Source organism: Misgurnus anguillicaudatus, chromosome 5 (assembly GCF_027580225.2).
Source record: "Misgurnus anguillicaudatus chromosome 5, ASM2758022v2, whole genome shotgun sequence".
Taxonomy (NCBI): domain Eukaryota; kingdom Metazoa; phylum Chordata; class Actinopteri; order Cypriniformes; family Cobitidae; genus Misgurnus; species Misgurnus anguillicaudatus.
Window position 1 is genome coordinate 17,314,400 of NC_073341.2, and position 17,722 is coordinate 17,332,121.

At 37.5% G+C, this 17,722-nt stretch overlaps 2 protein-coding genes across 2 annotated transcripts in view; one reads left to right on the forward strand and one right to left on the reverse strand.

The window, feature by feature from the left end:
- Positions 1 to 975, reverse strand: part of glt1d1 (glycosyltransferase 1 domain containing 1) — a 34,924-nt gene extending 33,949 nt beyond the window's left edge. Inside the window, exons 1-2 of the mRNA XM_055167357.2 lie at positions 738 to 975; positions 305 to 456 (exon numbers count right to left, since the gene is read on the reverse strand). Coding sequence (XP_055023332.2) covers positions 305 to 456; positions 738 to 805 — 220 coding nt within the window. The 5' untranslated portion in view covers positions 806 to 975. The remainder of the gene's footprint in view (positions 1 to 304; positions 457 to 737) is intronic.
- A 485-nt stretch (positions 976 to 1,460) lies between these two features.
- Positions 1,461 to 17,722, forward strand: part of slc15a4 (solute carrier family 15 member 4) — a 73,142-nt gene continuing 56,880 nt past the window's right edge. The window contains exons 1-6 of the mRNA XM_055167355.2: positions 1,461 to 1,663; positions 2,105 to 2,728; positions 5,348 to 5,640; positions 6,850 to 6,991; positions 9,182 to 9,259; positions 16,231 to 16,411. Of these exons, the coding sequence (XP_055023330.1) occupies positions 2,156 to 2,728; positions 5,348 to 5,640; positions 6,850 to 6,991; positions 9,182 to 9,259; positions 16,231 to 16,411 (1,267 nt within the window). The 5' untranslated portion in view covers positions 1,461 to 1,663; positions 2,105 to 2,155. The remainder of the gene's footprint in view (positions 1,664 to 2,104; positions 2,729 to 5,347; positions 5,641 to 6,849; positions 6,992 to 9,181; positions 9,260 to 16,230; positions 16,412 to 17,722) is intronic.

Sequence of the window (17,722 nt, forward strand, 5' to 3'; positions counted from 1 at the left end):
GTCTTTGTAAACATGCTCACCTGTGTTAAACAGATCACTGACATGATGTCAGCTGGTCCTTTTGTGGCAGGGCTGAAATGCAGTGGAAATGTTTTTTGGGTTTATGTTCATTTTCATCTCTCTCTTTATAACATTCTGGAGTATGCAAATTGCCATCATAAAAACTGAGACAGCAAGTTTTGTGAAAATTACTATTTGTGTTATTAACTTATGGTGATGGGTGTATATATCTGTATGTATTATTATTTTATTATTTGTATGATAAACAATTGTGTGTTTTATGAGAGTGTGGATGATGTATCACCTAATAGATGCCTGCCTCCTTTGAAAAGATGAATAGCCAGCGCAGCATCGAATCCTGGCTCTTGCGTTATCAGGGACGTCATATTAGAGGCGGAGCCCAACTCTTTTGTATCACAAAGTACACAAATGTGCCCTGCAGCCACGATGTGATTTCTGCAACGCAAACACACACAGTTTATTAAAAATCATTTCATTCTCTCTGATAAATGTGTTCTGCACTGTATATTCCCAATACGCTATTTTATATTCTACTGTCAGCATGCATTACTGTACATTACACTCGTGACATACTGTATTTATGTGTAAGTACAAATGTGCAAAATACCCCATGATCGTCCTACAAGATGCAGACTAGGCTGTTTTGTGACATCTAAAAATAAACGCAGCTCTGTGATACTTCCTGGTTTCAGAATCAAACAGCAATGTTACTGTACCTTATTCTTTCGGCAGTGGTACAGTTTCCTGTTTTGGGACTTAAGCAAGCTAGGAAGAGCACGCGCATCTCTGCATCTGGTGATAAAATTATAGCGAGGAATGAGAAAGAGATGAAGGACAGTGTGTTACTCTCTTGATCTGACTGTGTAATCTCATTCTTGTGTCACGTCAGAGACCAACCTCCCTGACCGACACGCGTGCAGTTTGTTTTAGCACAGGTCCGCTTGGTATTAAGACCCCCTGGAAACACGGAACTATATAACTCGGACAAACACACAAAGAAAGAGAGAGAGAGAGAAAGAGAGAGAGAGAGAGAGAGAGAGACAGACTCACATTATTTGTTTTATTTTACATGATTGTTCTTTACCGTTACACATTTTTAAATGTTATTTATGTTAACCAAAACTTTGACTTATTTTAGGGAAAATCACATAATCTTACATTTCCAAATAATCAAAACACGTGTGACTATTTATAAACCCAAAAAAATGCAAATAGCAAGCAAAGCAATGCCCCACCGTGCACCACCCAGGATGTTTATGTGCCCACAAAATGATTAGCTGCAATACCAACCAATAGAAAAACCCCTTTCTCTTCCCTTTATCTCTATTGGTTGCTGACCCGATGCGGAAATATATGATCTGTAAATAATAAGGATTAGCATGCTAAACACATCCAGATGACATACAGATTTGCTGTGTGTCCTGCAGGAGTGACACCGTGACGCTGATGAGTGAGTGTACGCTTGCTGTCACGCGCTAGTATTGTGACTAGCTGTTCTGTTAAAGTCTGTGGCTAAACTTCATATGATCAGACTTTTAGGCTTTTAAAGGTAAACATTTTGAACAAAATGTACACTGGGTATAGGTATACACGTCGCGGGCTAAACAGCTAAATGTGGAGTACTGTTGAGTGTGAAAGAAAGGTACGTGTAAGTTACCCTTGTTATACGAATGTGGTGTTAGCTTGTTTACTAACGTTAATTTAATTAAGTGGCTTAACGTTACAAGATGTCAGCGGCTTTTTGTTATGTTCCCTTATTAAGTTTTTCAAAATTCGTTTTTAAACAGTTCCAAAATATGCTCGGTAGAAACTTTTATTAAAATATTGAAAAACAAATCAATATAAATCGACTTTCTATGAACAACAGCGTGATTTCCTGAACATCTACTATATTTTTTTTATTTTTATTTTTTTTATTTTTTTATTGAAAAATATAAAGAATATACATAAATTCAGGGAAATAGAAAACAAGTTACAGACTGAACATCTACTATTACCCCGTACTGTATGTAGTGTTTTAGTGTCACGCGTTATTAACACGTGGTTGAAAATGACTGTTTTGTTATTTATTTATTTCCTGTAGGTTTGGATTTTGGTCAGTTGACCACCCTCAACGAAACAAGTAAACCGAGCCATGGCGCGCAGGGATACAAACGAGAGCACCCCTCTTTTGGAGAACTCTGTGACTTCAACCAGATCAGAGCCAGTGTTTATAGGCAGGAGACTGGCATGTGCTGCTGTGCTCCTGACAGAGTCTTTAGAGAGAATGGCTTTTTATGGCATCACCTCAAACCTGGTACTCTTCCTCAACCAAAGCCCCTTCTACTGGGAGGGCACTTCGGCCAGCCAGGCCCCGTTGATGTTCATGGGGGTCACTTATTTGATATCACCCTTTGGTGGATGGCTGGCAGATGCGTGCCTTGGCAAGTTCGTAACCATAGCTTTGAGTTTAGTCGTCTACTTGATCGGAATGCTGCTTTTCCCATTTGTGTCTAGCGATAACACCAGGAATTATCTTTGTGGAGAAGAGATGGCATTCCCAGTACAGCCAGCAGAGTGTTTTCCTGTTAATGGAACTGTGCCCGCTAATGTCACCTGCATCAATCGAAAGCCATACTGTAGGCCTGCCATCTACAGTGGCCTGGTGCTGGTGGCGCTTGGGGTCGGAGCTGTGAAATCAAACATCACTCCATTCGGGGCAGATCAGGTAATAATAAAACTCTCCACAACTTTGGCAGGTAGAGTCAAACCTCAGGGGCTCAACCTGGTTCTCAAGCAATATCTTCTCTGTTGTGTGCGGCTCTTATGAAACTGTAAATGATATCAAGACCTTTGACATGGTGGCTGGTGTTGCTTCAATAACATTGATTCAGATGCCTTAGGTTTAATACAGCAGGTCCTGTCTGCTGTCATTACTTTTTAGTGTATGGGGTTATTTCTTGGATTTAAGGCTAATATTTTCTAATATTTAAAGAAGACGGGGCTAAACTATAATTCTGGTTTTAGTTTTGTCAACATTTGACAGTGTAAACACCAAGTGTGCACTGGTATTCAAAATGTGCATCAATATTTTGGACTTTGAGTTGTTTTCTCAATCTGCTGGTACACACATAAAATGGTCCACTAACTCGGAGGTCCCCCAGAAGGTTCTTAGGGGTCCCCAGAAAATGACAAAGGGAAACATTGTAAAAGTCTACTGTGTAGCCAACTACAGTATTTTAGTTGTTTACAATTTGCTATCTATATACTGTAATGTCACAGTTACTATTTATTTAACACAATTTCACAAGTTACCATTAACATTTAATCAATAGGGAATGAGAGAAAGCATATTTTGCGTTATTTATTTATTTATTTATTTTTGAGGGGAGGGCATGCTGTGAGGCGATGCTGCACGGGACAAAGGTGAGGGCCAGCTATATGTAGACACATCTTAGCGCTGATTGGTTGGATTACATGACCATGCTCCTCCCAAACTTAGTTCAATAAACTTAATTTAAATGTTCTTTATGCAAAATATGGATGTATGGATGCATATTTTAGGGGTCCCTTCATACAGTATCATGTACACTAGATGTCGCCTTGGCTACGGCAGTTCATTGGAACGAATGCGTCAAATAGAGGCGCCATCTTGAAACAGGGGAGGCTTGCATTGGTGTCATTGTAGGCAATGGTGTAAAGGAAATAAAATCACCATAAATTGTTGTGAATGCGATTTTCTCGTTTTTCGTTCCAACAGTCAGATATATATTTAGCATTGAGTCCAGAAAAAAATTTTAGTTTTGATATTACGAAAATCTACTTTTCTAATGCATAGTGCTAGTAGGCCTTACATCCATACGCAGCACAAAAGTCTGGCATCATCCATGAATTCGAAGTACAGGCGGAGATGTTAATTGGTATGTGAGGATGTTACTGGATGTGGTTGTTGTGAAATTTTTGTACATAGTCTCAAGTCAATACAACGTCAATAATGGGACTGATATGATAATGTTTTTTTCTCTTCCGTCCAACAGGGTGCTCATGCTTATATCTAAAACTAAACCTTTATTTTTATTTTTTTGGTGTGGCTAAAGAAAAAATCACTGCCATATTTCAGAGTTTCATACTGAATACTTAAAATCTATAAGGATATATTAAGCGGTGCAAGTCCATTTTCCAGATTTTTTTAACCCCCTGCTAATATTTTCATTCGTCTCACCATCAAATATTATTACATTTATTGTTTAGCACTTAGCACTTTATTCAACATAAAAAATACACATGAACGAATGTAAAATTAATTTAGGCACACCTCTGCGTACTTTCACTTCACTTATTAAAATGACAACGCACAAACCACAGCACATTTCTTAGCAACTCTGAGTCAGATTTAGTCTAATGGGAACCAAAATGACTTGTCACAAGATTGAAATTATTTTGGCTTTTGTTGTTGTAAGTGGCTCTCAGATTCACTGCCAAGGTCCATTTCACATGTTTTGTTGTAATTACAGTATAAGAGGCTGAGGTATTTAGGTTACAATTAAATTGATTTCTGCAAAATCAATTTGTTTGAGTGGTGAGGAGAAAGAAATGCAGTTATACAGTGCCGACTGAGTCATATCAAGGACAACCAAGCATTTATAACATTGTGGTTACAGTACTAAAACATTTCACAGTAAATAAATATTTCAATGCATGCTTATGACAATCGTCAATGGGCTCGATGGTAAGCAATCATTTAAGACTTTCACTTCATTATAAGACTTCTCAATGACTAAACTCTAAAGTAACACTATACAGTGGAGTCCAACTAGTTAAGACATTTAACCACAAGTTTATCTAGTGGAAATGTCCCTGTAATAAATAAATATAAACTATAAAACACAATAAGATGATGGGCAATATAATTCTTGACTGTGTGGCAGCTGAATTAGATGTGACAAATGATGATTCATTCACTGTTAACCTACTGTATCATGTAAATAAGGCTTGATATGCTTTAATAACTCATTTTAGACAATAAATATTTAGAATAGTTTGTTAAATAATCCTGCACTACAGAACAAACTGGCAATATCAGTAACGGAAATAAACACATTGAGTTTGTGACTTAATTTCGATTTAAAATCGAAATCGTGACACCCTTACTTAAAATACATCAGTGCAATTTGTTTTGCCTCAAAATGCATGGCAGTATTGTTTTTATCGAGGCATGTTTGTTAAAACTAGTTATATTTCCTAATTAAACTAAGGCCTAGTCCTGGTTAATCTAATCCCTGTCCGGGAAACCGGCCCAATAAACAATGAAGTGAAACTGAATGTATATTTTCATGTACCCTTACAGGTGAAAGATCAAGGTCCAGAGGCAACTCGGCGGTTCTTTAACTGGTTCTACTGGTGCATTAATCTGGGAGCAATCTTCTCACTGGGTGGCATAGCCTACATTCAACAGAACATTAGCTTCTCAATTGGCTACATCATCCCTGCTGTCTGTCTCGGCGTGTCCCTCTTTGTCTTTCTTTTGGGACGTACGGTTTTCATCACCAAGCCTGCGGATGGAAGTGCCTTCAGTGACATGTTCAGGATCCTGGGCTCCGCCCTTTGTGGACGTGGCCCAAAAGAACCCAGCCTGCTCAGGTAAAAGCTTGATTATATTAGTTATACACCAATTTACACTCGAGGTAAAAGGGAATGCCAAAAAACAAACATTTCTCAGAAAGAGCTAAACCATGGCGAATTCTGTATACATTTTTAAAAATATAGAGCACAAGTTTTCAAAGTTTATGATGCCAAGAATCCCTAGATATTATGAAAATACATTATAGGGACCCCCTACTGTAAATATATATTTAGCAATTTGATATATTTTTATGCATAAAAAAATAATTGTCTACACTTAGAGTAATGTTGAATACACATAAAGAGATACATTTTCAATTCAAATGTATTTGTACTGCAGCAACTTTGATAATAAATCTTGTTTCATAGCAGCTTTACAAAGAATCCTGCCTTACTGTATAATCCAATAAATGAAATAAAGGGGACTGCAATAAGAAAAACACACTAGAATGATACAAAGAAAATATAAATGATTCTGAAATGTATGTAACGAGAGACAAACACTTATCTTTCTCAAAAATGTACTGGGGACCACCTAGAAACTTCTGAAGGCCCTTTGAAAACCCATATTTAAACTTGCATTTAAATAAATACCAACATTGCAGGATCCATGCTGTTTTAAATGGTCACCAAATGAGAAGGCAGCTTACTGTATATGTGGTTTCTCTGTGTGAACTCTACTTCTGTGAGAGATGACTCTATTAGTCTGTGATGTTATCCCTTATTTTACATCTTCCTCTTTGATGCTCCTCTGCTGTCTCTTATGTGGCTTGTGTCTCCATGGCATATGTTACTGTCAAGTGCTGTTCCCTTTCTAAATCAAAGCTTCACGAAAACCTGACATGGCACTTTTCAACTTGGCCAAATCCTGGAGCCTTTCAAGAATTTCATATGCAGGGATTTTCTCTCTCTCTTCTTCTTCTTTGCTGTAATACATTACAGTGAAGGTCTATGCGGCAAGGTTTTGTACCAGAATAAATTTCAAACAGTGCAATATCATTGACATTTTAATAGCATAATTAACTTTACACATCAGAGACACATTTTAACCTGAGATTATTGTGATAACTTTGCACAGACAAGCAATGTTACAGTATATCTGATATATCTAATCTAATCTTGCTTATGTTATATTAAATTTGTGACATCCCTTTAATGTGGCTTTGTCACTTTAGTGAGTTTAGGGAATGCATTTAAACCCATTGTGTTCTCCCACCCACTTCTCAGGCCAAAGCCAACTCTGTTGGACGGTGCCAAGGTGACATACGGTGGCCGATTTCCAGAGGAGAAAGTGGAGGAAGTGAAATCTCTGGTTAAAATACTTCCTGTTTTCCTTGCCCTTATTCCATACTGGACCGTGTACTTCCAGGTATGTTTCGTTTTGAGTTGGTTTCTTCCCACATTTGTCGAATATGTTGTGACTGATGATGTGCCTGTAATATTGAGAAGGTTTTTGTAGCCAATGTATTTTCAACCTTTGTTTAGTCATGATGTGTAGATGTTAAAAGCTTGACGAATCAAAGGGTCTCCCAGTTGAGGTGTTTGACGCATGGAATGACAAATAGAAGTGATGAATGCTTGTGAGTTGTCAGTGACATATGAAGGCCTTGTGCATTTTATAGGACAGGGTGGATTGTTGAGACAGACAGGAGCGTCCTTGAAGATCTTTATGTGTGTTTTGCTCAAGGAAATAAGTAGATAAAGGACAGGTAATAAAGATTGACATCACAAAACAACAACCTTCTCATCATTGCAGAAATAATGTTGCCTTTACACAGAAATACAAAGTCTCTGTGTGTGAAACTACTTTGGTGTTTACACAGGATGTGTGTTTTTCACTGTGTTCATACTGTAACTATTTTTTTTAATTGTTGGTCTACCATATGTACAGATGTGTTAAACTTGCGTCATTGTGTTGAGTTTTAACTGCAGATTAACACATCTGAAAATTTATGCTTTGTGCTTTATTTGAATATTTTTTTATTTAAAGGAGTTTGTCTGTATCATTACAGAATTTTACAACTAGGGCCGTTACAATGATTAAATAATCGTCTCATTGCGATTGTTTGACCTCATCGTGATGATTTCAGATCACCGCAATGATTGCACATCTCTCTAAAAAAAAACACAAGGGGGAACTGCAGCCCCTGTAGAAACAAAACAGTATCGGATTACTTTTAAATGTGTGTTAATATTTTCTGCCAGGTAAACCTTGCAAAAAGATTCAATTTAAATAATCACAACAATTTGTGAAAATTATTTTATAAACAAAGACATTTTTTTTTTATTAAAGATTATTGTCAAGCAATAATCGTCATAATCGTCATGGCCAATTCAGATTTTTTTGACTACCCGCTTGCATCATCTTTTTAGATCGACTTATATCCGATATCTGCATTTACACTAAACACTGGTCTAAATAATTTAAGGTAGACATACTGACCCGGAACAGCTTAAACCACAGAGGAAGTCAAATGTTGTGAATGCATTGGACACAGACAAAATTATTATACAAGATTATAGAGCTTTATTTGTGTAACAAGACATAAAACGTTAACATAACTCCACTAAGTGGAGCCGTCATCCTTCATCGCGCTGCTAAGAATAGTCATGTGATCGCGGGTGGTGCCATTTACCAGCGTCGCATTTTCAATGACACACGACATGTCTTGAGATGGGAATAACCGACCTGTCCATTTACATTGCAAACATAAATGCATATATCCGATTCATATACGATTTATTTCCACATATGAATGAGGCCTGAAACCGATCTGAGAATATCGGAATCTGTGCGTTTTTTTTTCCTGGTTACATATTTGTGGGTCATAGCCGATCTGTGCCACATGTGGGAAAAAATCTGAGTCACTTCAAATATACATTGTAAATGCGGCCATATATGTTGTTGTCGGAAAGTGTCATAAAGTAAATATGTAATTGACAGCATTCAAATGTATGGTCACTAATGACGTCTTTAGGCCAGGTTTAGCGACAGGGTTAGAAAACACTCTTGTTTTCGTATGTTAAAAGCCAATTTTCATTACACAAAAGAGGCACTGAGTAATTACCTGCATTGAAAACTGCTTTTATGGCAATACTAAATTGCTCTGAAAGGACCATTGTATTGGCCATCACATGCTTAAACAAGTCTCTTTTATTCCAATTACGGAGAAAGGTCAGATCTTCTGAGGGCCCTGTCATCCTGTATGTTTTGTCTCCAAAGACGATTGCCGACCCTCAGAAAGGTTACCCGCCATTGTTAGTCCTAAGGGCCTGAATTAAGGTTTGAGTTAAGGACGCCATTTCTAACTTTGAGAAAACTTCATAATGACTTTCTGCATGAAGAGATATTGGAGAACATCCCCGTAAAGCACCGGAATGTCGTTTGGGGTTGAAATATCGCTACCGTTTTCTCCCGCTGCCTTGTTTCGGATTGTAATCAATAGCAATATTCTGTACAGTGTCTCTACAAGTGCTAAATGGGTCATGGCAGTCTCTTCATTACCACTGAATGAGACGTGAACATAGTTTTTATGGGCACTGTTTTCTTTGCTTCCAGATGCAGACCACTTATTATCTCCAAAGCCTCCATCTGAGAATTCCTGGAGCCGATCCCAACATGACAGACTATAACCCGGTAAGAGCAGAGCGTGGATCTTTCCTTCCTTCCTTTCTTTCTTTCTTTCTTGCTTTCTTCACACCATTCCAGCATCTATAGCTATAATTATGATGAGAACTTGTTAATCCATACACAAGTTGATCCAAGTTGAGTATGTGTCCTATTTATATTTAAATGTGGAGCAACCAGGGTTCCTGTCAGGTGCTTACAATGTTTGTGTGGACAGTGGAGCTATTCAGGACACATTCTGCGTGTACCATGGGATATAGCCGTATCCTTTGAAAACCAGGGTATTAACTTCAAAACCAAAACCACACTAATCACAGATTAGCACTCTGTGCTCGCTTCTCATCTGAAGTTGCTGTTTGTTTGTTTTTGTGGGTGTGTGCTTGCGTTCATGTACGCTCTACTAGGTAAGTGTGTCAGAATGTGCGACCACCTTGAATAAAATCCCCTCAAAATGGTTTCACGGTGACTAATCCAAAATTACAACTCCTGGTCTTCCTGATCAACAATGACAGTGCAGTTAGATGTCACCATGACATTAAGTAAATAAGCAACCAGATTGTGTTATGTTTATTTGTGGTTTGGACATTTATATTATACTGTGAAATTTTTTTTTTTTGAAGAGTTTTTGAGAACCAGAGTCATATGTTAAACACAGAGGAAGTGTGAGATGATGATGAGGAAGTGAAATAGACCGAACTGGCAGTGTTATATTAATGTGGCTGGGTCATATTAAAGAGACAGTCAGTTGTTAAGCACCTGATACTCTTCACCGCATGAAAATGCGGGATTGCTAATTGATATGTGTCAACTAAATGAAATCTAGTTATATAGCCAGAGAAGTAACAATATTTACTGGAAAAAAAACTTCACTCAACAGATCTGACTATCAAAATATTATAGCTTAAACTTCCTCTGTGATAAATGAATAAACAATATAATCTTATTATAGCTGTAATCTTTTTACTTGCTGTATTTATGAATCGAAGGAGAAGTGGCCTTCCTCTTTCAGTCTGGTTCAGGAGGAAGAAAGTTGTTAGGGTTAATGAAGAGGAGAAGTGAAAACGTCTTTACATTGTGTTTACTGTTAAAACAACATTTACTGTAACTAGATTTAAAGTAGATTTTTTAAATCACCTGAGATTCAGAACATAACTCTGTGTTTGCTAATTTATTCTGCACTAGGGCATAACAACTAATCATGACTAATCATTTGCAGAATAAAAGTTTTTGTTTACTTCATATATATGTGTGTATTGTGTATAATTTTAAGGGTGGCACTGTTCACAAAGCCCATGGTTCGGTTCGTATCACGGTTTTAGGGTCACTGTTTTTGGTTCTTTTCTGTTCTTGTTGTTGTTTTTTTCTTTAAATCGTTAACACTCCAGAAATTGACTTCAGCATATGATATATAGCTTAATTATCCACAATTTAGGATACAGTATTAACAAAATTGTTATGTTATCGTGCACAAACTGAATTTGACTTGACTTTAAGCACATTATTTGGACCATCTCTGAGGAAAGCTAGGTAAGATTTTGATACAGCAAGAGAGAAGACATTGATGACATGCTTTTCATTTATTTTGCAAAAAAAAAGGAGAATGTGTATTGCTCTGCAGGAACGTATGTGCCTTCTAGGAGTTTTTCCCACTGGGTTATCTCCTAGGGGTTTTTTTCATCCCCGGGAGAGTCAGCCAACTTAACTTAAGCACTTTACTGTATACGTTACATTATTACTACGCTTGCTTGTACGGTTTATCTTTAGCCGCTGCTGTCTTCTTCTTATATTATCTATTGATTTTCTGTGTTCTCCCCTACATTTACTCATGTAAAGCTGCTTTGCAACAATTAACAATTGTGAAAAGCGCTATATAAATAAAATTGAACTGAATTGAATTGAACAAAGATTGAACTTAAGGCACACAATTTTTGATTACCTAAATATTAACTACATGTTTTTTTACAATGACCATTTCTTTATTTTCGTTCTAGCATGTATTCAAAAGGCGTCATATACCTGAAGATCCAAACAGTTTCTTTTTTATACAATAAAGGCAAATGATCCATGACTGCTACACTGTAATCTGAAGACAAAGTCTTGTGGGTTTGAAATAACATTAGGGAGAGTAAATAATGATGAAACTTCAATTTTTTGGTGAAGTAGTAAACTTCCTCAAACCATTATAGCAATTTATGTAACGAAGACCTAAATGAGGTGACACAAATATCCTGTGTAATAGTCGAGAGTCACAAGACTCAGATTTGGATGCCGCGTGAGATGCATTTAGTTTCCCTGGAGAATTTCGTTGCAACATAAGCTCTGTCCTGAGTACTGAGATGCGCTGTGTACTGCATGCTGAGCTGTGCACATCTTCTGCTGTTGTGGAGTGGAACAGTTGCTCTCTCACACACACACACACACACACACACACACACACACACACACACACACACACACACACACACACACACACACTCTCACACTCACAAAAGGGTTTCCCTTTCTAAATGAACATGTGCTGCTGTGGATCGGTCGTCTCAGTGGGCTGCACAGCCTAAAGGGATTTTAGTGTGCCGTCTTAACAAGGCCAAACTGTGAGCTCCTAATTAGAAAATACCCATAGAGAGATGCAGTGAGAGTTTAGTTATGTAGGTGAAAAATATATGACAACGGTATGATGCAAACTAGCAATTTTGAATGAATGGAGAAGAAAATATTGGAAGTGTGTTAGTGTTATGATGGAGAGAGAGCGTTTAGAAGAATGTGTTAAAATGATAAAGTGTTTAGTTAAGAAATGTTAATGTAATGAGGGAATAAGCTGGAGAAATTAAAGTAGCAGTAGTTTTGGGTCTGACTTAAAGTAATGAATTAAAAATCCAAACTTGCAGAGTGAGTTGTGCCCTCCACTTAACTGGCTATAATGCTCTCCTGGGGCCGGTTGCACCAGCTGTGCATAAGTTACAACGTAGCCTAGATGGGACGTAAATGGGCACTAAGTTACAACTTACGCATTACTAAATGTTTTTGTGTTGCACCATTAAACTTAGTTTAAACGTAAGGTTTTAACTACTAAATATTTACGGAAGCTTCTGTCCATGAATAACGGTTGGAATAAGATGTCTGCCAGATTAGATCCCATCGATGAGCTCGTAATTGATTATGAACGAGTTTTCAAGAATTGTTTTGTTTTCTGTGTATCCATCAAGTAAAATAAGATTTTAATTTTCTTCCTGTTTATTTTCTCCTCCATGTGTGGAATAGATATTTTTAATTAAAAGTGTAATGTTTTGAATTTGATAGCGTAAGCTCTTTTTTAACTTTCAGTTTAGGCCAGTCAAGAATGAGTTTGAAATTACGCGCTGTTCAGACTATTTCCTGTTTACTTATTAGAAGGCTTGTGATTGGGTTAAGAAAAATTGACGTCATTCTATGCGACAACGCATTACTTTACGGAGAGCTTACGACCTACTAGCTACATTCTGCCTTAAAGGAACACGCCCACATTTTGGGAATTTAGCTTATTCACCGTATCCCCCAGAGTTAGATAAGTCCATACATACCTCTCTCATCTCCGTGCGTGCTGTAACTCTGTCTGACGCAGCCCCCGCTAGCTTAGCTTAGCACAAAGACTGGAAGTGGGTGGCTATAGCTAGCATACTGCTCCCAATAAGTGACAAAATAACGCGATCATTTTCCTATTTATGTGTTGTGATTTGTATAGTCAAACCGTGTACAAATAACAAGGTGATATGAGACACAGCGATCTTTTAACAGTATACATACTGTGAACTATATTCTCTGAAGACGAAGCACTGCCGCATGGGCGGAGTGATTTGCACAATTCTGACCGAACTCTCTGCTCCTCACCAGGGGCTTCTCGTGTGCTGCTAGCAGATCACTCCGCCCATGCGGCAGTGCTTCGTCTTCAGAGAATATAGTTCTCAGTATGTATACTGTTAAAAGATCGCTGTGTCTCATATCACCTTGTTATTTGTACACGGTTTGACTATACAAATCACAACACATAAATAGGAAAATGATCGCGTTATTTTGTCACTTATTGGGAGCAGTATGCTAGCTATAGCCACCCACTTCCAGTCTTTGTGCTAAGCTAAGCTAGCGGGGGCTGCGTCAGACAGAGTTACAGCACGCACGGAGATGAGAGAGGTATGTATGGACTTATCTAACTCTGGGGGATACGGTGAATAAGCTAAATTCCCAAAATGTGGGCGTGTTCCTTTAAAGGATTAGTCCATTTTCTTAAAAGAAAAATCCATATAATTTACTCACCACCATGTCATCCAAAATGTTGATGTCTTTCTTTTTTCAGTCGAGAAGAAATTATGTTTTTTGAGGAAAACTTTGCAGGATTTTTCTAATTTTAATGGACTTTAATAGAGCCCAACATTTAATACTTAACTCAACACGTAACAGTTTTTTTCAACGGAGTTTCAAAGGACTATAAACAATCCCAAACGAGGCATAAGGGTCTTATCTAGCAAAATGATTGTCATTTTTGACAATAAAAATAACAAATATACAATTTTAAAGCATAACTTCTCGTCATGTAGATCTGGTCGTGATGCGCCAGCGCGACTTCACGCAATACGTCATGACGTCAAGAGGTCACAGAGGACGAACGCAAAATTCCGCCTCAGTGTTAACAAGTGTGTTGAAAGAGGACCGTTCCTACATTGTTGTATGTCATCTGATACTAATTAATGTCTTTGTGGCAGTTTATTGTTTAAAATGGTCCGCAAATGTGCGTTTTGCATATGTAACACGTGACCTCCCTACGTCACCACGCATTTACGTTAGGTCGCGCTGGACCGGACCTAGACGAAAAGCTGTGGTCCAAAAGTACATATTTTCCATTTTTACTGTCAAAAACGACAATCGCTTCGCTAGACAAGACCCTTATGCATCGTTTGGGATTGTTTATAGTCCTTTGAAACTCCGTTGAAAAAAACTGTTAAGTGTTAAGTACACTGAAAAAAATTATTCATTGAATTTAATCAATTTTTTTAAGGTAAGTGGTTGCAATCAATTTATTTAAGCTACATTTAAACAAAAAAGATTAGTAAAGTAACATAAAATATAAAACTTTTGTTTAAATGTAAATTAAATAAATTGATTGCAACCACTTACCCTAAAAAAATTTATTAAGTTCAATGAATCATTTTTTTCAGTGTATTAAATGTTGGGCTCCACCAAAGTCCATCAAAACGAGAAAAATCCTGCAATGTCCTCCTCAAAAAACACAACCTCCCCCCGACTGAACAAAGAAAGACACCAACATCCCGGACGACATGGCGGCGAGCAAACCATCTGGATTTTTCTTTTAAGAAAATTGACTAATCATTTAAGAACAAATGGTGCAGCCGAATAAAGTAAAGAGTTAGTTATAAACTAGCTAGTAGTTACTAAGCCTATAGTTTGAACTTTACGTCCCAGTTTAAGCAAGAACTTATGAACGACTGTTGCAACCGTACCCTGGAGAAATTGTGTATGTAATACATATCTGCATATCTGCATGCATGGATAATAAACCTATTTGAAGCTTAAGGTGTCTTTTTGTCTGGTGCTGCGTTTTACAGGTACCAGAACCTTGGTACAGGAAAATAGATTAGGGTGTTTTAAGATTTTTCATAGCAAAATATAGCTGCATCATCTTATGGACCATCAAACCTTGGCACTTCAGGAAATGAGGAAAAATGATTATCAGCAGAACTGAGGCAAACTGCCAATAATCTGTGCTGAAATTTGTAAATTGTTATTGTTGAATTTGACTGCATATAATTATTTGCTGTTGCTTATCAATAACCCTATTAAAGGGTCCATATTATGCAAAATCTACTTTTACAAGGTGTTTGGACAAAAATGCATGTTGACAGTGTATGAACACAATCACCCTACAATGAAAAAAAATATTTTTTAATCTATATTAAACCAAAGCAGTCTCATTTTAATTCTCTTGTTAATGTGATGTCACACTGACAAAGCCCCACCCACGGCCACTGACTGACTGGTTAATTTACCCAAAAGTTTTTCTAAATGTGTTTAAATAGTAGCACTAATGTGGGCGTGGCTAAAGAAACTTGTCCCAGACTATATTCACAGAAATCAGATCTATTTTTAAACGAAAGCAGTAGCTAATTTGCATTTAAAGGTAAACACATAAAACCGGTCCTTATAATAAATGATCTATGAATTATTTTAAGCCACATTCTAGGCAAACCTGAGGCTTATATTACATCTTGTAAAAATTGGCATATTATTGGCCCTTCAAACTTTGGCACTTAACTCATCCTGAAACATTTTGGCTACAAATATAAATGCAGCTTATTGATGGGTGGTGTGCTGTTTGTTTTCCAGGTAATCTACTGTATCTGTTATCCGGAAGATGTCACTACATTCTATAAATATACTGTTGCCGGAGCCAAAATATAATTTTTTCATATATAGATGTTTGTCCTTAAATATTATTTTTAGGGATTTTCCACGTCGTTTAATGCTATATTTTCTCTAACACATGACTGCCGTTTATCATCAAACAGGTGCTTTTGATAGTAAATCCCCATGTAATTTTAAAGCACTTAACCTGTGATTAATGATTTGGGCTATTAAGAGACTCGTCTCTCTGTCTGTTCCTGCACAGGAGGTTGCAGATGTTGGCAGAGGCGCAGCAGTAGTCTAACATTGACCACATGAGGACGCTAAGGTTGCTGAAATGAAATGGTTTTCTGCAGTCTCTCTCTCTCTCTCTTTTTCTGTCTAACTCGCATGCTCTGCCAGCATTTATGTTTAATACATACTTTCTCAATGAAAGGACAGATTGAGACGAATGATGAACCAGAGTATAATAAGATACCTATACATAAACTCACAGCGTCTCCACCAGCTGCTCTCTGCACAATGTTTTTAAAATCTTTTTTTAACAATCTATATACGTGACACATTTTTCCCTTAATTGTTCCCAGAACACCTTCCATTTCCCAGCGGCTTGGCTAACAATGTTTGATGCTGTGCTGATCCTGATGCTGATCCCTCTCAAGGATAAAGTGATAGACCCCATTCTGAAACGCAAGGGCCTGGTGCCCTCGCCTCTGAAGAGGATCGCTGTGGGCATGTTCTTTGTGATGTGTTCAGCTGTGGCGGCTGGTGAGTCGACAGACAGACACACACATACACACGCACACACACACACACACACACACACACACACACAGAGATTAATTTTTGACACATATTGAGTGTATTATCGAAGGTGTAGCTCATACACAGAACACAGCAAAGGCTCGTGGACCAATCTGTGAATCTGTGAGACTGAGTCTGTGATGCTGTTTTCTGTTTCTCCTCACATGTTTATAATGTAAATTGTGTGTGTGTGTGTGTGTGTGTGTGCGCGTGTGCGTGTGTGGGTGGGTGTAGCAACCTTCACATGTACACATTCACAATATGGGAGTCATGAAAAATGTGACACTGGTTTAGTTGGTGTATTAGCACATGCACGTTTCCTTACATATTTCTTATTTATGTACTTGTTTCTGTTTCAAAAGATCTGTCACAATGGTGAACTTTCATTTCAAACTTTATAACTTCTTATGCTGTGTGTTCTGTTGTCTTATGAAATAATGACACTCATACACCGTCATTGGTCTTCAGAACATTTTAAAACACCAAGACGTGCATTGCACCGAGTCATGCATTCTAGAGAAGGCCTTTGAATGGCATTGCATCACTATACAACAATCGCCATGATTCATGTCACGCTTCAATACCTTGTTGCACATTATAATAATATTGTATGTTACATTTGAATCTGTGGCAAACATGCAAGAGAGACCAAGCGTTGTTGCAAGAGAGTAAATCTGTGCAGAGGTAGATTGTGTAGATGGCTAACATTATGTTTAGTAATAAAGCAAACCTAATTGCTAAAAAAAATGTTATTTTGTGTATTTGGTATAATACATTGTGTTTGAGTGGTTTATGGTTCAAAAAACACATTATTTTCCACATACTGTAAATTTTTGTAGCTCCAGATTTCACTCTGTTCCTAAACTGCACTGATTTAAAAAGCCCTGTGTCCCTGATTGGCCAGCTAATCTGTACGTTGTGATTGGCCTGAATACCTCTGACATCAGCAGGAAATGTGACGCTCCTTACTGTGTTTGAAAGATTCGGTCACAATGCAATGCTAGCAGGAGTTAATTTACAATCTGTGAGTCAAAGCGGGAGGAATTATGATAATGTCGGTTTTGTCTACATCACCAAAAAGTAAACTGTTGCCTACAAAGTGTGTGTTTGTTGTAGTCCAAGAAAATAGATTTTTGTTGAAGACGATAACTTGAATCATTGTTTACTTTGGGATTTGTACCTTTTGCATATCGTTAACATGTACTAATACACACTTACACACCAAAGGAAATATAAAAACGTGAATCGGACAATAGGTGCTCTTTAACTCTTTCA